Consider the following 20,506-nt stretch of genomic DNA (forward strand, 5'->3'; position numbering starts at 1 on the left):
TATTTTATTTATCTATTTTTAGAGAGAGAGAAACGGAGGAGGTAGAAAGAGAGGAAGAGAAACATCAATGTGTGATTCCCTCTAGTGTGCCCCCTACTGGGGACCTGGCCTGCAACCTAGGCATGTGCCCTGACTGGGAATCGAACCTGCAACCCCTCGGTTCGCAGGCCAGTGCTTAATCCACTGAGCCACAGCAGCCAGGGCTCCTTTTTTAAAATATATTTTATGGATGATGCTATTACAGTTGTCCCATTTTCTTCCTTCCCTTTATTCCCCTCCATTCTACAAACCCTCCCACCAGCATTCCAGCCACTTAGTTCATACTCATGGGTCATACATACAAGTTCTTTGGCCTCTCCATTTCCCATACTATTCTTAACCTCCTCTTGTCTATTTTCTACCTACCATTTATACTTCTTATTCACTGTACCTTCTTTCCTCCATTCTTCCCCCACCCCTCCCTGCTGATAACACTCCATGTGATCTCCATTTCTGTGTCTCTGTTCCTGTTCTAGTTGTTTGTTTAGCTTGTTTTTGTTTTTTGTTTTTAGGTTGAGTTGTTGATAGTTGTTTGCTGTCATTTTACTGTTCATATTTTTGATAATCTTCTTTTTCTTAGATAAGCTCCTTTAACATTTTATATAATAAAGGTTTGGTGATGATGAACTCCTTTAACTTGACCTTATCTGAGAAGCACTTTATCTGCCCTTCCATTCTAAATGATAGCTTTGCTGGAGAGAGTAATCTTGGATGTAGGTCCTTGCCTTTCATAACTTGGAGTACTTCTTTCCAGCCCCTTCTTGCCTGGAAGGTTTCTTTTGAGAAACCAGCTGATAGTCTTATGGGAACTCCTTTGTAGGTAATGATCTCCTTTTCTCTTACTGCTTTTAAGATTCTCTCTTTATTTTTAATCTTGGGTAATGTAATTATGATGTGCCTTGGTGTGTGCCTCCTTAGGTTCAACATCTTTGGGACTCTCTGAGCTGCCTGGACTTGCACATCTAGTTCCTTTGCCAGATTGGGGAAGTTCTTCTTCATTATCTTTTCAAATAAATTTTCAATTTCCACTCTTCCTCTTCTCCTCTGGCACCCCTATGATTTGGCTGTTGGAATGTTTAAAGTTGTCCCAGAGGTTCCTCAGCCTCTCCTCATTTTTTTGAATTCTTATTTCTTCATTCTGTTCTGGTTGAATGTTTATTTCTTCCTTCTGGTTCAAACTGTTGATTTGAGTTCTGGTTTCCTTTTCTTCTCTTTTGGTTCCCTGTAAATTTTTCTTTATTTCACTTTGCATAGCCTTCACTCTTTCCTTTATTATGCGACCCTGTTCAACCATTTCTGTGAGCATCCTGATTAGCAGTGTTTGAACTTTGCATCTGATAGATTGGCGATCTCTTCATCACTTAGTTCTGTTTTTGGAGTTTTGATCTGTTGTTTCATTTGGGCCATATTTGTTTGTCTCGGCACACCTGTGATGTTGTAAGGGGCAGAGCCTTAGGTATTCACCAGGGCAGGGAAACCCACCTCTTGCATTATAGCACTGTCTGTGGGGGAGGGGTCAGAGAGGGAATAATGCCACTTGCTCGGCTCTCAGCTTTCAGTCACTTTCCCTGCTACCCACAAGCAAATTGGGCCCTTCTGGTGCTGATTATGGGGTGGGTGGGTTTGTGCACATTCTAGGACCCTGTGGGTCTCTCCAACCCATCAGGGTCCTAGAGAGTTTCTTCCACTGCTGCAACCCTCATAGGCTGAGAGTTTCCCCGCCCCTGCAACTCCCACAGGTTTGTATACACAGAGGTTTTGAGGCTTTATTTCCCTGTGCTGGAATGCTGGGTTTCACAGTCTGTCTTACTCCCAGTTGTTCCTCCTGGTTTATCCAGTGGTAAATAAGGGACTGCCCACTCCGTCAGCTGCCGCCTGGCACTTGTCCTCTCCACCCTGGCTGTCTGTCTCTACCCCTCCTACCAGTCTGAATGAGTGTTTCTTTAACTCCTTGGTACAGTGTGCTTTTCTGGCAGTTCTGGTTATTTTTGTTGTTAAATTTGCTCTCCTTTAGTTGTATGAGGAGGTAAAGTGTATCTATCTATGCCTCCATCTTGGCCAGAAGGGTGTTGATCATTTTTTCATTTGCATATTGGCCAGTTTTATATGTTTGAAGAAATGTGTGTTCAAATCCTTCTCCCATCTTTTAATTGGGTCATTTGTCATTTTATTGTTGAATTTTAAGAGTTTTTTATATATTGTGGATACTAGACCTTTAGGAGATACATGATTTTCAAGTATTTTTGTCCATATTATGGGTTGTCTCTTCACCTTGATAGTGACCTTTGCTGTACGAATATCTTTAATTTTGAAATCCATTTGTCAATTTTTTTCTTTTGTTGCTTGTGCTTTAGATGTCATGTCCATGAAACTATTGCATAATGCAAGATCACAAAGATTTACACCGGTTTTTTTTAAGAGTTTCATAGTTTTAGCTCTTACATTTTGGCCTTTCATCATTTGAGTTAATTTTTCTAAGATAGGGGTCCATATTCATTCTTTTGCATGTGGATATCTAGTTGTCCCACCATTATTTATTGAAAATACTGTTCTTTTCCAGCCGAATAGTTTTGGCAGCCTTTTCTGAAATCAGTTGACCATACATATATGGGTTTATTCTAAACTCTCAATTCTAATATATATATATATATATATACTCTTTCCTTATGACAGTACTCCATTATCTTGATTACTATAACTGTATGGTAGGTTTTACAATTAGTAAATGTGAGTCCCCCACATATTCTTTGTAATATTTGTTTGGTCATCTTGAGTCTCTTGCATTTTCATAAGATTTTTAAGATTAGCTTGCCCATTTCTATAAAAAAGCTAATTCAGGACTTCTGGCCAAGATGGAGGCATAGGTAGACACACCGTGCCTCCTCACACAACCAAAATAAGGTCAGCAACAATTTAGAAACAAGATAACAATCAGATCTAACAGAAAATTGAACTGTATGGAAGTTGGACAACCAAGGAGTTAAAATATACATATTCATCCAGACCGGTAGGAGGGGCAGAGTCAGGCAGCCGGGTAGAGACAGGTCGCGGCACAAATAGCGACGCGTAAGGCATCCCAGGCACGTAAGGCATCGTAAGGCATCCCAAGGGCACAGGTGGCTAGCAGACCTGGTGAGCTGGCAATGGTGAAGTGAGGCATTGCGCGCAAGGCGCCTGGCTGTCCAGTCCACATTCGCATGCAGATAAACCAAGCAAAATTGGGCAGTGAGACAGACCTTGCAATGCCAGGGTCCCAGTGCTAGGAAATAGAACCTCGGGACACTGATTGAAAACACCTGTGGGGGTTGAGGCACAGGGAGAGACTCCCAGCCTCACAGAAGAGGTCCTTGGAAAGTCCCACAGGGTGCACGAGCCTACCCACATGGGAATTGGCACCAGAGGGGCCCAGTTTCCTCGGGGGAAGCAGCAGAAGGGATTGAGGCCCAACAGAGAGCAGAGCAAGTGCCATTGTTCCCTCTTGCACCCCGCCCCCACATACAATGTCACAACCCAGCAACTGAGTTGCCCTGCCCTGGAGAACACCTAAGGCTCCGCCCCTCACATCGTAACATGCCCGACCAGACCCCCCCCCCCAAAAAAAAGGCTCAAACCAAAGTACAAATCAAAGCCCGAGAGCCAATATTTTTAAGCGACCAAGAGATAGCCAACCTATCAGATGCATAGTTCAAAGCATTGGTGATCAGGATGCTCACAGAATTGGTTGAATTTGGTTGCAAATTAGATGAAAAAATGAAGGCTACGCTAAGTGAAATGAAGGAAAATGCATAGGGAACCAATAGTGATGGGAAGGAAACTAGGACTCCGATCAATGGAGTGAACCAAAAGGAAGAAACATCTAATCAGAAAAGAATGGAGAAATAAGAATTCAAAAAGAGGAGAAGCTTAGGAACCTCCAGGATATCTTTAAACATTCCAACATTCGAATTATAGGGGTACCAGAAAGGGAAGAGGAAGAGCAACAAGTGGAAAAGTTATTTGAACAAATAATAAGGGAGAATTTCCCCAATCTGGCAAAGGAAATAGACTTTCAGGAAGTCCAGGAAGGTCAGAGAGTCCCAAAGAAGTTGGATCCAAGGAGGAGCATACCAAGGCACATCATAATTACATTAGCCAAGGTAAAAATGAAGGAGAGAATCCTAGAAGCAGCAAGAGATAAGGGGACAGTAACCTACAAAGGAGGTCCCATCAGACTGTCAGCTGATTTCTCAAAAGAGACCTTGCAGGCAAGAAGGGGCTGGAAAGAAATATTCCAAGTCATGAAAGGCAAGGACCTACATCCAAGATTGCTCTATCCAGCAAAGCTCTCATTTAGAATGGAAGGGCAGATAAAGTGCTTCTCAGCTAAGGTCAAGTTAAAGGAGTTCATCATCACCAAGCCTGGATTTTATGAAATGTTAAAGGAATTTATCTAAGAAAAAGAAGATAAAAAAACATGTATAGTAAAATGACAGCAAACACAATTATTAACAACCACACCTAAAACAAAAACAAAAACAAGCTAAGCAAACAACTAGAACAGGAACAGAACCACAGAAATGGAGATCACATGGAGGGTTAGCAACAGGGGAGTGGGAGGAGGAGAGAGGGGGAAAAGGTACAGAAAATAAGTAGCATAGATGGTAGGTAGAAAATGGACAGGGGGAGGGCAAGAATAGTATGGGAAGTGTAGAAGCTAAAGAACTTATGACACATCGACATGAACTAAAGTGGGGGAATGTGGGTGGGAGAGAGTTAGCAGGGTGGAAGGGAGTGAAGGAGGGGAAATGGGACAACCATAATAGTAAAATCAAAATATATTTAAAAAATAAAATTCTAAAAAAAGTTAATTCAGATTTTGGTAGAGATTACATCAAATTTGTAGATGAATTAGGTGATAATAGTTTTAAGTATTACAAGTTTCATTTAAATAAACCTTGGAAACATAAAAAAATTCATGTTGCTTTTTAGAAAAAAATAGGTTATGTATATGGTTCTTTCTTGGCCTTCTGGGAATATCTGGCAGAGTAATGGGGGTTGGACAAAGAAGGAGTCCTCAGGGCTGCTTAAGATTCACTATGGCCAGCTCAAGGCAATGGTTCTCTTTCACAGACCACACAGTTTTTATGTAAACAGCCTTCCTCCTTCAGCATCCCTGTAGAGCACTTGCATTGTACATTAGAGTTTGTAAAGCTGCATTGATTATAGTGGAGCACTTGGATAGGGATAGATATGATTGCCTTATTGCCATGAATTTGAAAAAAGCACTTGGGGACATATTTCTTACAAGTAACTATTTGATATGTTGTTTCTTGCAAAGTTTATGAGATTTTAGGAGTGAAGAATCTCTTGACACGAAGCTACAATTGGTGGCCAGTTTAGTTTAATTTATATGCTAACTGGGTTAGGATAGTTATACTTTTAGTGTATGTGTTTGTATCCATGGCACTTTTCGCATCTCTTGCTCTTGTTATATACTTAGCTTCCTAGGTTCCTTATGCAATCACAGAACCATAAAGGAGGCATGGTGTCATGGCCATAATGAGTGGCCAAGTGTGACTTGAGTTTATTTTTATCTACAAAATGGGGAAAATAGAAAGAAAAACCCAGTTATGATAAGTAGACCAAACTATATACAGACATCATACAAGTTGAAATTTAATATAAACTAGGTATGGCTCAGTAAAGTATATTTGAACTATTGTTATGTTTGGGAGAACAGAGTTCAGACGAGAATGAGCCCTGACTAGCTATGAGAGAACTGCACTACTCTACTATTGTAGGTATCAGAAACTACAACCAGAAACATCCAGACATTGTTATTTGAACCTATCCAGAGCCAGAGGTCCTACAGAAGGTACCCCATGGTATAAGGCCAGCACATTCTGCCAGGCTTCCCTTTGAATATCCAGAGGGGAAATTGGTACCTGAGTGAGGATGGGAAGAATCCTGTCTACAACCTCCTTCCAGCCACTCGCCTCTCCAGGCTTTGTCTTTCTGCATTGGGATTCTGAATAGACCATATGCCATCCTGCTTTAAGGCCTTGCTGTGGTGGTCCTTTAACCTGATGAGCCCCACTCATTGCTTTTGCACTAGTCAAAACCTATCCTACAATCGAGGCTGACATCAAAGTAACATTTTCTTCATAAGAACCTTCCAGATTTCTTTCAGTTTTTGCTTATCACTCCCTTTTCCAAATCTCCTTAAAGTTTTGTGGATGCTTTACTTGTCAACATGAACCCAAGCCCTGCTCGATGTGTCAGTTACTAGCCTTGGCTTTAACTTGGCGTGGTTGGTGTGGAATAAAACTTTTTGTTGAATTATTTTTGTACTACAACTCAAGGAATTTTCTAGCGAGCGTCATGTCATAGTTCAAATCTCACTGTGGTACCTAGTGTTATAAGGTTTTAATATGACTTCTTATGTATTTATAGACCACCTGTGTGGATAATAGCATTTCAGGAATTAATGTTCCAGAATTACTCCTTGCTCTGTAACTTTCCTAACTTTATCTTGCTTTTCCCTCTTACAGGATATGACTTAGAGGCCTTACAATTACATCTGTGCATTCTTGCTTTGGACTTTACAGTTGAGGGCCAACCCAGTCTGCAAGCACCTCTTCTTAATGTTACAAGGAAACTGCTACCTCAGCAAACAAAAGGAAAGGAAAAGACTTATAATAACAAATGCCATTTTTTAAAAAAACAAAACTTGTTTTCACAAAATACTAAAGGAAATTTGGAAAAGATTTGCATTCAAAAGAAGCTTTTCAGGTAAATGGATTTGGCAGGCAGGCTCTGTCAAAATTCTACAGAGGTTTGAGCTTCCTTCTTAAGGACTTAGTGTGAAGTAATTCTGTACTACTTTTTAAATTGCTGTTGATCAGCTTGTGGGTTTTTGGGTTCTAACTTTTCTGGTATATTGAAAATACATTATATTACATTTTTTAAAGTTAAGTTATTTTTCTGCCATTGTAAATACAAGTATCAAAATACTATTGCAAAGCAATTATAGGTAAGCATTTTTCTCAGCAAGCATATCTTTTTATTAAGAGAGTGGAATGACAACAGTTCTTATCCAGTATTTTGGACACACTTTTATTTTTTGTCAGAGGTCTTGCCTACACTGAAAATATTAAGTATATAAACCTTTTGTCTTCTCATATCTACATTGGATCACATGGTCACCTGCCTCATGGAAATGCCTTTTTTAAAATTTAGATTTTCAGAACTCCACTATTTTTATACCTAGCTACAATTTTAGGGAAAAGAAGATTCAGAACCCTGACCCACTCACAATCACTGGGACAGTTCTCTCTCCCGCATGTATTGCTGCAGTGCCCAGGACAGTAAAATGGACTACAAGAGGCGCTTCCTGCTTGGCGGGTCCAAGCAGAAGGTGCAGCAGCACCAGCAGTACCCGATGCCTGAACTGGGCCGAACACTGAGTGCTCCCCTGGCATCTACGGCCACCACTGCCCCCCTGGGCAGCCTGACCGCTGCAGGCAGCTGCCACCATGCCATGCCTCACTCCACTCCCATCGCTGACATCCAGCAAGGCATCTCCAAGTACCTGGACGCCCTCAATGTCTTCTGCCGTGCCAGTACTTTCCTCACAGATCTCTTCAGCACTGTGTTCAGGAACTCTCACTACTCTAAGGCAGCCATGCAGCTCAAAGATGTGCAGGAGCATGTCATGGAAGCAGCCAGTCGGCTGACTTCAGCCATAAAGCCTGAGATTGCCAAGATGCTGATGGAACTTAGTGCTGGGGCCGCAAACTTTACAGATCAGAAGGAATTCAGTCTTCAGGACATTGAGGTAATGTATCTTCTGTGTCATAATTGGGTAGGCAAAATGTGTTCCAGAGGTAAGTGAGGATGATGTTTTAGTTTTTTCCCAAATCTCCGTAATAATGGTTTTCATCCTTTTTCTATTGATACTCTCTTCTTATAAAAAAATTATGTATGCCAGGTTCTGAATTGCTTTCATTTCAAGTTAAGTAGGTTAAAAGATTATTAAACAAACAGAATCAACCTGTATTTTATGTTCTTTAAATTTTCAAATTGTAACTTAATTTCCAGATAACATACTATTAAAAGTACAGGGGAGAGACTAAGAATTCTAAATGTGATTATGAACTTTATTTGTGAATTGTCATTACATAGAACCATTGGTTCAATATAGAAAATTCCACACGTTTAAATTATTTTTACAGTTCTAAATCTACAGCTGTTCACAATTCGATGCATCTGATTCTTATTTAATACTTCTTAGGGTCTTTGATAGTCAAAATGAAATATTCTCCCTGTTTCAAGGCTCTAGACTAGAATGTCAGATTAGAATACAAATTTCATTCAGAATAAAGATGAGCTTTTTCCTTCCTTCACTTAGGAACTGATTTATTAAACTGTGATCTGTTATATTAGTGTCACTGCTAGATTTCTTTTTTTTAATATATTTTATTGATTATGCTATTACAATTGTCCCATTTTCCCCCTTCACTCCCCTCCACCCTGTACACCCTCTCCCACCCATATCCCCCCTTTAGTCATGTCCATGTGTCATATTTATAATTTCTTTAGCTTCTACATTTCCCATACTATTCTTACCCTCCCCCTATCTATTTTCAACCTACATTCTATACTACTTATTCTCTGTACCTTTTTCCCCTCTCTCCTCCTCCCACTCCCCTGTTGCTAACCCTCCATGTGATCTCCATTTCTGTGGTTCTGTTCCTGTTCTAGTTGTTTGCTTAGTTCCTTTTGGTTTTGCTTTAGGTGTGGTTGTTAATAATTGTGAGTTTACTGTCCTTTTACTATACATGTTTTTTCTGTATCTTCTTTTCTTAGATAAGTCCCTTTAGCATTTCATAAAATAAGGGCTTGGTGATGATGAACTCCTTTAACTTGACCTTAGCTAAGAAGCACTTTATCTGCTCTTCCATTCTAAATGAAAGCTTTGTGGGATAGAGCAATCTGGGATATAGGTCCTTGTCTTTCATGACTTGGAATATTTCTTTCCAGCCCCTTCTTGCCTGTAAGGTCTCTTGAGAAATCAGCTGACAGTCTGATGGGACCTCCTTTGTAGGTTACTGTCCCCTTATCTCTTGCTGCTTCTAGGATTCTCTCCTTCATTTTTACCTTGGCTAATGTAATTACGATGTGCCTTGGTGTGTTCCCCCTTGGATCCAACTTCTTTGGGACTCTCTGACCTTCCTGGACTTCCTGAAAGTCTATTTCCTTTGCCAGATTGGGGAAATTCTCCCTTATTATTTGTTCAAATAACTTTTCCACTTGTTGCTCTTCCTCTTCCCCTTCTGGTACCCCTATAATTCGGATGTTGGAACGTTTAAAGATGTCCTGGAGGTTCCTAAGCTTCTCCTTGTTTTTTTTGAATTCTTATTTCTTCATTCTTTCCTGCTTGTTTGTTTTTTTCTTCCTTCTGGTCCACTCTATTGTTTTGAGTCTCAGTTTCCTTCCCTTCACTATTGGTTCTCCGTGCATCTTCCTTCATCTCTTTTATGATAACCTGCATTTTTTCATGTAATTTGCGCCCAAAATCAACCAATTCCATGAGCTTCCTGATCACCAGTGTTTTGAACTGTGCATCTGATAGATTGGCTATTTCTTGGTCGCTCAAACTGATGAGTCCTGGGGGACTGATCTCTTCTTCTGTTGGAAACATGTCTCTCTCTCTCTCCTTTTTTTTTTTTTTTTTTTCCGGTCTGGTCACTCTTGTTACGGTGAGGGGTGGAGCCTTAGGTGTTCACCGGGGCTGGGCACCCCAGTCGCTAGATTGTGACGTTTATGTGGGGGTGGGAGGGAACAATGGCGGCAGCTCCGTTCTCCTGGGATCTCAGTCCCTTCTCTGGGATCCTGGGTTGCGCTCTCTGCCCTGGTCCACAATGCCGCCTCACTGGGTCTGCCAGTCGCTGCTTGCGTACTCAGGGTCCACCGCTGTGTCCCGGAAGGCTTACACACTCCCAGTTGCCTTATGCGCCCAGTTCTCCCCGATCTCTGCACACCAAGACCCGCACCCGCTCCTCCTCTCAGCTCTTCCTACTGGTCTGGATGAATGGGTCTACTTGAACTTCTTGGCTGTCTGACTTCCATTCAGATAAATTCTCTATCAGTTCTGGGTGTTATTCTGGCTCTAAATTGTTGTTGTTCTAATCTTGGTTGTGTGTGGAGGTACGGTGCATCCACCTATGCCTCCATCTTGCCGGAAGTCCGAGATTTCTAAAAATTATTCTTATCTGCACAGAGACTTCTTCTGAGCTTGAGTTTTCTGTTGTACATTTTAGTAGCACGTCATAGATTAGGCTTCTGGTTGTTAGCAGGAAGAGTGTCTTTTTCCCCATTCTGGGAATGAATTTGATTTTAGGAAATCACCAGTCTTCTGAGACAAATCTGAAGATTGAGTTGGCTGAATAAGCTATTAAGTTATCTTATACTGCAGTGGGTTTGGGGTGGGGGGAAGTAAGCTATTAAGAAATACAACTGATTTTTATTGTGCTTAAAAGTGATTTTGATGGAATTTCCAAAAGGAATTTAAAACTATTTTTGAAAAGTCACAGAGGGGAGGGCTGAGTGGGTGGGTTGGGATGGGAGTAAAAGATAGAAAATTATACTGCAACAACAATTTAAAAAATTAAAAGAAAAAAGAAAAGAAAAGTCACAATATTCTTGGTGTCGTTCAGCAATAATTAGACTTTTTCTGTAGTTGGGAAATAGTAAATTTTAGGCTTTGTGGGCCATATGTGGTCTCTGTTTCTTCTCCTTCTTTTCTTTTTTAAAATATATATAACCCTTTAAAAATGTTAAAATGAGCCCTGGCTGGTGTGGCTCAGTGGATTGAGTGCTGGCCTGCAAACAAAGGTTGCCAGTTTGATTCCCAGGCAGCGCATATGCCTGGGTTGCAGGCCATGTCCCCAGTGGCATGTGAGAGGCAAATGATCAATGTGTATCTCGCACATTGATGTTTCTCTCCCTATTTTCTCCTTCCCTTTCCATCCCCTCTCTCTAAAAATAAATAAAATCTTAAAAATAAATAAATAAAATGTTAAAGCCAGTTTTATCTCTGCCTGTCTATTGAACTGGATTTGGCCCATTGGATATAGTTTGCTGAACCTGCTAATATAAATGTAAAATTTCTTTGGGTGGTTGTGTTTTGGATCTATCTAAATATATTTAAAACTTCCAATTTCTATGGTCACATTTTATATTCAGGGAAATTATCGTTTTGACGTGTTTTTAAAATGGCTTGTCATAGTTTAAATTACATAGTTTTTTGTTTTGGTCTTTAAAGATTTTTATTTATTTATCTATTTTTAGAGAGAGGGGAAGGGAGAGAGAGACAGAGGGAAAGAAACATCAACGTGTGTTTGCCTCTATCACACCCCCAATAGGGACTTGGCCTACAACCCAGACATGTGCCCCAACCGGGAATTGAACCAGTGACCCTTTGGTTTTCAGGCCGGTGCTCAGTCAACTGAGCCACACCATTCAGGGCAAAATTACATAGTTTTTAAGTTACACACACAAAGCATATTTTAAAAAATGTACCTATCAAGCATGGATGGAACAGGAGAGCATTATGTTAAGTGAAATAAGCCAGGGGATGAAAGACAAATACCATACAATCTCACCATTAACAGGAACCTAATCAACAAAACTAACAATCAAGCAACGTATAAGCAAAGACATTGAAATTGAGAATAGGCTGACAGTGATCAGAAGGGAGAGGGGAGGGGATAAAGGGGAAGGGGGTGAAGGGTTTACAGGAACAATTATAAAGGACATATGGACAACAATAAGAGGGGGGTGGAAATAGGGGAGGGAGGTGGGGAGGGTGAGGGTGGTTGGAAGGGGTGGGGGAAAAGGCAGAAAACTGTATTTGAAAAACAAAAAAGAAAGAAAAATGTACCTCTCAAAAGAAATTCAAGCAAAACTATTCTCTACTCTCCCATCCTATCCTTTTTCCCAGAAGTAACCACCGTTAACTGGTTGGTGTGTGCCATTGCAGACTATTGTTTTTGCATGCATAGATTAAGTATTTGTATATGTACAGATATACAGCTTGAGCTTTTATTTGTTTTATATGAAGAATCAAGTTGTTCAGCCAACAGTGTGCCTGGTCACTGCTTTCCAGAAATGTGTCAAGAGCAGTTAAGGACTCTTTGCTTTCTGTTGAATGATATTAGATCCATACTGTTAATAGCTATTATACTGTAATGACATAAGCACTTTTAGCTTGATTTAGAATTTTAGACAAGAGTAGTTTGAAAAATAAGGAAGCCTTTTATTTTAACCTGAACATTATTTTGCTCTTCTTCAAGCCATGCCTCCAGGTGCTGGAGGAGACAGAGCTAAACCTGCAAGGCCATTTGCCCTTCAGCCCTGCAGGCAAGTGCTATTGTTTCCCAAGTCAAGACAACTAGAGGGTGAACCAACCATGAGGAGTTGAGGTTCAATAGCACCTGCCTTGTCCCTTTTGCTTTCCTGGGGCCAGTATTGATCACTTGAGTTGAGAAGGGGAATATTACATTATTGTTGTGGTTTGGAATTTTGACTTGGCTTTCACCATTGAAATGTAATTAGGATAGCTAGAATGCTATAGAATGCTACCATGCTTTTGTACATAATAGGGTAAACAGGTTTCAGAGATAGACTGGAAACTAACTGCTGTTGATGGGTTTTGGAATCTATGAGTGTATTTTAAGTTTCAAATAGCTGACCTCTAAGTTAATTCTAAAATGTGATTGCCAAATGTAAGCTTGCAGACTTAGCATTTTGTTTTTTCCACAGAGCAGTATTTGTTGTTTCTGGAATTTATGTACTGCCATGGGCCAATAAGGGTCTCTCTCTCCTAGAATATTTATCAACTCATATGGACTAGCTAGGCATTTGTTGTTGTTGTTGTTTTTTCCTGTTCTTATTAGGGTTTTATTAGCAAGGTCCTGAGAGGGCTTTTTAACATTCATCCTTGGGAAAGAAGTCTGTGGCCTAACATTGCTGAACTTGACTGGCTAGATGAGGACTCCTTAGGAACTGAGCCCAGGACTGTGGGTGAGAAAAGCTCTGAATTCAGTATTCAAATGCTTGACCATTTTAAACCTAAGACAAAGTACCAATCTCATTGTCCCACCCTGAAGATTCCCCAAAGCATGCTTCTAATGCTTCCTTATTTACAACCAGGTTTGGGATATGCTTATTGATTGACAGATCCTGAACTGCAGTTGCCTACTGTGAGTTCTGGGGCAAAGCTGGGTATATGTGAACCCTTTCTTGTCTGTACTCATCAGTGACTTTGTCCCTTACCCTGGGTGGTTCACCCTCACAGTCTTACTGTTTGAGAAATGGGTTGTGACTCTGATGTTTCACTAGTTAACTAGTGCCTGTGACATTTTATATGGGGCATGGAGTCCGAAGATCTGGGTTTAAAATATAACTGCTTCTTACTGACTGATGACCTTCAGCAAATCGGACATCTCTAAGTCTTAGCTTGCCCATCTGTAAAAATGGAATTACCATTCACCTTCCAGAGTTCTTGTGAAGATCAGAAGTAATTGGTGTGTGTGAAACTCTGTACCCAGTTAGTTGTCGTCATCATTTCTTATTATTGCTTCCATCATGGCTTGAAAGGTAGTATTAGCCCTTGTCTAAAGTGCAGAGCATATTATGTACAAACCCAACATCAGAGAAGTGTGCAGCAAGTTATTCTCTTGTAAGTGTAAAAATCTACCACTCCCAGAGCATTTGCTCTGCTGGCTTCTTTCCTGGTTCCTGAAATAGGCACCTTCCTTTTCCCTCTGTGTTTCCTATCTACTCTTTTGGTGTTGTAAAGCAGCAGGAGTATTACCTGCCTGATGTAGGAACTTTCAGGACCTTTTCAGTATAAAAGCCTGAGAGAACCTCTTCTATCAATAGTTAATTGCTCTATTCACTTTGCATCTAGAATGGGACATGGGGAAAGGAGTGTGTGTTGGGGTGGGGGTAGTGCTTCACTGAATGAATACACTTGTAGTAGCTGAGAACCTTTGGACAAGCCAATTGACATTTTTCCCTCACTGGATTTATAGCAAATGCATAGTTTATATAGTATATGGACAATTTTGTCTAAAATGAAAAGTATGATCTTCAGTACTCTATGGGATTTCCTTTGTACAAGTCTCACACTGTCAGTCCAGCCAAAATTTGAATTCCAGGAAAAGATCCTTTATTGATTTTTTTTCCTCTGTACAAAGCTTTGACATCCTACCCAAATGTTTTTTAGAGGTAGACTGCATGGGATCAGCTCTCTATATCTTTTCCTTTTGAGTCTAGAATCATCTCCACCAGTGGTTTTTATGATTGTGTGAATTCCAGTGTTCCTGTGAAATGCCAGGCTGGCTGGATTGAGTGGCTTATTACTTTTTTAGTGCAAGTATAAATAAAAGAATCAAATGGACTTGTGATTCATGTGTTCATTCCATAAATATCCATTATACACTTTATTTGTGCCAGGTACTATTCCAGGCATAGGATACAGTGATGAACAAGATAGAAATTCCTGCCTTTGTATAGATAGAAGAGTGCTGCAGCCTTAGATAATTAGAAGGCATCACTAAGAAGGTGACATTGAAGTACAGATCTAAAGGAGATTAAGGAGTAAGCCATGTTGATAACTCTAGGCAGAGAGAACAGCTAGTGCAAAGTTCCTGAGGCAGGAGTGACCCTGACTGTTTGAAGAGCAGTGAGGACCTATTGTGGCTTAAACAGTGAGCCAAAGAAAGAGTAGTGCTAGAGGTGAGATCAGAAAGGTAAAGAGGTCAGCCCCTGAGGGAAGGTGAAAGGAGGGCAATAGGACAGGATCTGCTATTCTTGTGCAGTGAGCAGTGATGCCACGTGTCACCTTGCTTGCTTTCTTCATCTCCTCAGCTCCCAGGCTCTGGTGTCACATTGGGGCCTCACTGTTGGGAGGCCTTGGCCCTTCATGCAAGTGTTCTGTATAGGCATCCAGAAGCCCAGGACAGCTACAGGGCTCCCAGGAGTTTTATGTCTTTAAGGGGACTATATTTTATACCTTCTAGCATTTTTAGTGGCTTTCTAAGCATCATCACCTTATAAATGGGCAGGCAGTCTTTAAAGCAAATCTTTATGTAATTGAATCTTGGCTTTCAGTTTGATGCACTGACAGATGTTTTTTGTATACTATGTGATTACCTATGAAACTGAAATAATTTTTGAGCACTGACTGACTCTTCGGGACCTTAATTCAGCCATATTAACATTTATTTGGGATAGATATATGCCAAAAATGTTGTAGAGTAACAGTAATGGAAAATATTAGAAGCTTGTTTCAACATGTGTTTTTCTTCAACCTTAATGAAATTAAATCTGCATACTGTTTGTTCGTTTGTTTGTTTTTTGCCTAAAGGTAAGATTTTTCTTATTTTGACTAGTAGATTTTCCATATCAGATTACGGAGTAAATATTTCCTAACTGCATGAATACCCAAATTGCTGCTTTTAATAAAAAACTACACCTCACTTTATCAAAAGCTTGTATAAATCCAGGTTCCAGGCTGTTGATAACTTCTAGTTGTTCTTTTTGGCTTATCCTTTTATTGAGGTGAATCTTCTATAAATTGTTTTCAGACTTTAGCCTTTAGAAGAAGCTATAATGAATTAAGTGGTTGGAGTTTGGGTGAGTCTGTAAACTTCATTGTGAACAACAAACAAGATTCACTGTCTGCCCAGCCCATTCTCGTGGGTAGAAGCCAGTGAGGCCAGAGAGTGTATGCCACTCCGGGGGGCTGGATCCTTTGACTTTGATTTGTCAAGACATGCTGTGCAACCAACTTCTTTCATATATATATATATATATATATATAGATAGATAGATAGATAGATAGATAGATAGATAGATAGATTTATAGATTTATATAAAGATTTATTTATTTTTACAGAGTGGGGAAGGGAAGGAGAAACGGGGGAGAGAAACATCAATGTGTGGTTGCCTCTACCCACCAGGTACCCTGCCCACAACCCAGGCATGTGCCCTGACTGGGAATTGAACTGGAGACCCTTTGGTTCACTGGCTGGTGCTCAATCCACTGAGCCACACCAGCCAAGGCTGCAACCAACTTCTTATCCTGAAAATTGCTAATTAAAAGGAGAGAAATAAGAAATTAAACAAATGTCATGCTTCTCCAGTACAGATTTTTTTTTAGGATAACCAAATAGCTCTAATGGATGAGATTTTGTTACCGAACAGCACATGGGGTCCTGGTGCCCATTGCCACCCTCTAGGCAAAATTCCAGAGGCGGAGGTTGGGTCTTAAAAGAAAGGAGTCTGTTTAAAAGCTTCTCAATTTTGGAATAACAGCTTTCCACATGTATTAGTCACTTAAGCCTATCAATTAAGGCTAAACTCTTTAACACCTGAGTCCCCCCTGTTTTAATTATCTTATTTCTATAGGGTTAGTTTACAAATAACAAACAACATAAGATACAAAAGCTACACAGTTTTGGAAGAATGGTAGGCTTCTGCCTCAGAGGTTGTTTGTTCCCTCTAGAACAGCGGTCCCCAAGCTTTTTGGCACCATGGACTGGTTTTCTGGAAGACATGGTGGTGGGGGGTGGGTTGAGACAACAGGAGGTGAAGCTCAGGCGAGCTTTGCTTGCTACCCGTTTCCTAACAGGCCAAGGACACATACCAGATTGTGGCCCGGAGGTTGGGGACCCCTGATATTAAACACCCCAAGAAGAATAACCCTGCCACCCTCTGCCCCGCCAGCCCAACCCTAGGCTGTTCCCAGAGTTTCTTCCCATTCATAATGCCATCCTTGGAAAACACAGTCAGCTATAGCACAATCATTGAAGCATCCTTGAGGAAGAAAGCCCAAGAGCCAGAGCCAGCCAGTCAGAGAACCAGTGAGCCCAAGAGTGCTGCTTTTATTTCCAGTTTTCTCGCCCATAATTCCATGCTCTCTAGAGGCATTCAGGTTAAATCTAGTCCTAGGCTATTTACCATTGCCTTAGGCAACTTCTTCCTACAGCCCCGTCCTCCCCTCTTATCAGATTTCTCTGTATCAGTTCTTCTACTTAGAATATATTATAGTATGTTCTGCAATATAGTATACAAGGTCATGAAAAAGAAACATTTATTATTTTTAATTATATTTTATTGATTATGATATTTCGGTTGTCCCAATTTTCTCCCTTTGCCCTCCTCCACCTAGCACCCCCCACTCCCTCAGGGAATCCCCACACCATTGTTCCTGTCTATGGGTAATGCCTGTGAGTTCTTTGGCTACTCCATTTCCTATGCTGTACTTCACGCCCCCATGTAACTACCTATTTGTACTTCTGAATCCTCTCACCTTTTCACCCATTCCTCCGCACTTCCCTCCCATATAGCAACCATCAAAACACTCTCTGTGTCCATGATTCTGTGTTCTCTTGTTTGCTTAGTTTGTTTTTTAGATTCATTTGTTGATAGGTATATATTTATTGCCATTTTATTGTTCATACTTTTGACCTTCTTTTTCTTAAATAAGGCCCTTTAACTTCTCATATAATAATGGTTACATTGTACACAGGACAATGACACATCAGTCCCCTTCAAAGTAGGCACCTTGGGACCTCACACCGTTCCCCCAATCTCTATCAGCTGCCCCATCCTATTTTCCTGAATCTCATCTGTGGTCTGAAATCTCTTCCCTTTCAAAGGCGATTTCAGTTTTGGAAAAGCCAGAAGTCCCAGGGCACCAGTTCTGGGCTGTAGAGGGGCTGAGTCACCTGGGTGATTTGATGTTTTGCCAAAAACTGCAGGGGATGTGGGCATGTTGTTGTGAAGAAGCTGCCACTCACTAGTTGCCCACAGCTGTGGCCTTCTGAATCATCCGAATAGTTTCTGTGGAGGAATGTTTAAGCTTAATGCAAACTTTGCTGCAGATTCATGCTCTACTTGCTCAGTCATTTTGAATGTGATAGCAACACAGTGCACATGCTCACTTAATGGTATCTACCACCCCCACTGACTAGTACAGTGAAGTTGTCATTGTTCATGCATGCACATTCCAATCCACTCTCCTTGGCTGCCAGGTTACATCGATGTCTTGCAAACGATTCTCATTATATTAACAATGGTTGGACTTTCTCTGGACAGACTTCATACAATACACAGAATATAGTATACCACTATAGTATACCACACAGAATAATACTGAGATTCTTCTATTTAGAAGTGGAAGATAAAACCATTTGGTGAAAGGTCATAGGAGAATTTCAGAAGGGAGATATCAGCCCTTTTCCAGTCAAATCCATTGGTCAGCCTCAGCATTACAGAATGTGATACAACCAGGTGATCAGGTCTCCTGGTAAGAACTGCATAGCAGCATCCGCATAATATATTCTTGTATTTCTCCTCCCCTCCCCCCAGGGGGAAAGAAAACAAACTAATTAAGGCTCTGGAATGAAATGTGATACCTAGTGGAACAAGTTATACAACACCACAAGGAAACAATCAGATAAATCCAGAATTTTACAGGCAGTTGACCTGATTTGTTCAAGTCAAGTAGCATGAAAAAAATTAAGTAGAAGGTACCTAAATTAAAAGAGAGAAGACATACAATAACAACCAAATAAAATAAGCCTTTTGGGGTTGAGATTCAAACAAAAATAAAATATATTTTAAAGATAATTGTGAAGTTTGAATATGTACTAGGTCTTGGTTGATTTGAAGTCAAAACATTTCAGCAAAAAGTGGAGATGGGGAGAAGGATAAAAAAATGACACAGTGTTGCTGGTTATTGAAGCTTTTTGATGGGCACATGGGGTTTTGTTATACTCTGCTTTTGTGTGTGTTTGGACATTTTCCAAATTTAAAAAAAGGGAGAAAGAAACTTACGGCTGTGTCATAGGAGTAATGTATCAGGAATACCCAATTAGTGGTTTAATTTCATGGAGGGATTTCTACATGTGAAGTGGTTTTCTAATAGAAAGGGGAATGTTTAGGAAAACTTCCTTTTCTGTCTACTCACAGAATACTCCACTTCTGGCACTTCTGATTACCAAATGTGTGGTGGAGATTTTCTCCACACTAAGCAATTCTGGGTGATTTCTGACACTATTTATCCACAAGTTAAGGGCTCACTACCACAAGACTGCCCACCCTCCCCTTTAGATATCAATCGTTAAGTCCAGGGGGTTATTATCTGTCCTTCCTATCAACTAGCTATGAATCAGAGGTTCCCACGACCCCTCCTACAGATTTGATTTACTTAACTAGATTATAAAAGGATATAATGGGCACGGTATGTAGGAAGGGCACGGTATGTAGGAAGATGTGTGTGTAGAGTTTACATGCCCTTTCCAGGCATGCCACCCTCCTAGAACCTCCATATGTTCACCAACTTGAATGTTCTCTGAACCCCTTCTTTTGGGGCTTTAGGATTTTCCATACTTCATCACATAGGTGTGTTTTCTTAAATCATTGTCCGTGGCTGATTGATTCCACCTCCTGCCCCTTCTCCTCCCCAGAGGAGTAGGTCTGAAAGTTCCAAACCACTAATCCTTTGGCCGGTTCCCCTGGTAACAAGTCATCAACAAAAACTCAGGTTTGGATGAAAGAGGTTTGCTATAAATAACAAAAAGTACTTTATTTCTCTTATTTGAAAATTCTAAGCATTTTAGGGAGCTTTGTGCTACAAACCTTGGAAGAAGACCAAAAATATATATTTATTACTATAAAACGCAACATCCCAGGCAATATTATAGAGTAAGGTTGAGTGATGAAAAGGAAAGCAGAACAATGAAGAAAATAGTGAATCAAGCTTTTTTGGCATATTGGGATGATGCTCTAACCAACTGAGCTACTCGGCCAAAGTGTAAATCAAGCTTTTTTAAAAAGCTTTCTCTGACTGACTTATTTCATTTAGCATAGAACCATATGATTTCATTCACATGGGATATAAAACAAACTTGAGAACACAGACAACAGTATGGAGGTTACCAGAGGGAAGAGGTTCAGGGGTGGTAGAGGGTAAAGGGGTCCAAATATGTGGTGACAGAAGATGATTCGATATTGGGTGGTGGGTGCACAATGCAATATACAGATCATGTGTCGTAGTAATGCGCATTTGAAACCTATATGACCCTATTAATCACTGTCATCCCAATCAATTTAATTTAAAAAGCTCATGGAATTTCTGTATTTTCTGTAGCAAATTAACAATACCATATACCACCTTGAGCTCAGTATTGATTATATCAGTTTATAAAATCTTCTGCCTGAGGTTTAAGTTACTGACTTTAGCATCTTAGTGATCTGATACTTGCATTTCAGTTTGCTTTGGGAAACCATGCCTGGATTAATTGAGTCATTCTAGTTAAAGTTGGTAATGAATAATAATAGGAAATATTTGCCTGTTTAAATGCTGTTACTGCCTTTAACCATTTTGAATTATTATTAAACTATCTAAATT

At 40.3% G+C, this 20,506-nt stretch overlaps 1 protein-coding gene across 3 annotated transcripts in view; it reads left to right on the forward strand.

Annotated features, from left to right (window-relative positions):
• The window catches only part of GARRE1 (granule associated Rac and RHOG effector 1), a 90,187-nt gene that overhangs the window by 31,473 nt on the left and 38,208 nt on the right, over window positions 1–20,506 (forward strand). For all 3 annotated transcript variants that reach the window (XM_045846736.1, XM_045846735.1, XM_045846734.1), the window contains one exon: window positions 6,570–7,855. In XM_045846736.1, the coding sequence (XP_045702692.1) occupies window positions 7,361–7,855 (495 nt within the window). In that variant the 5' untranslated portion in view covers window positions 6,570–7,360. The remainder of the gene's footprint in view (window positions 1–6,569; window positions 7,856–20,506) is intronic.

This window comes from Phyllostomus hastatus, unplaced genomic scaffold (assembly GCF_019186645.2).
Source record: "Phyllostomus hastatus isolate PE091 unplaced genomic scaffold, TTU_PhHast_1.1 phas_contig_5, whole genome shotgun sequence".
Lineage (NCBI taxonomy): Eukaryota > Metazoa > Chordata > Mammalia > Chiroptera > Phyllostomidae > Phyllostomus > Phyllostomus hastatus.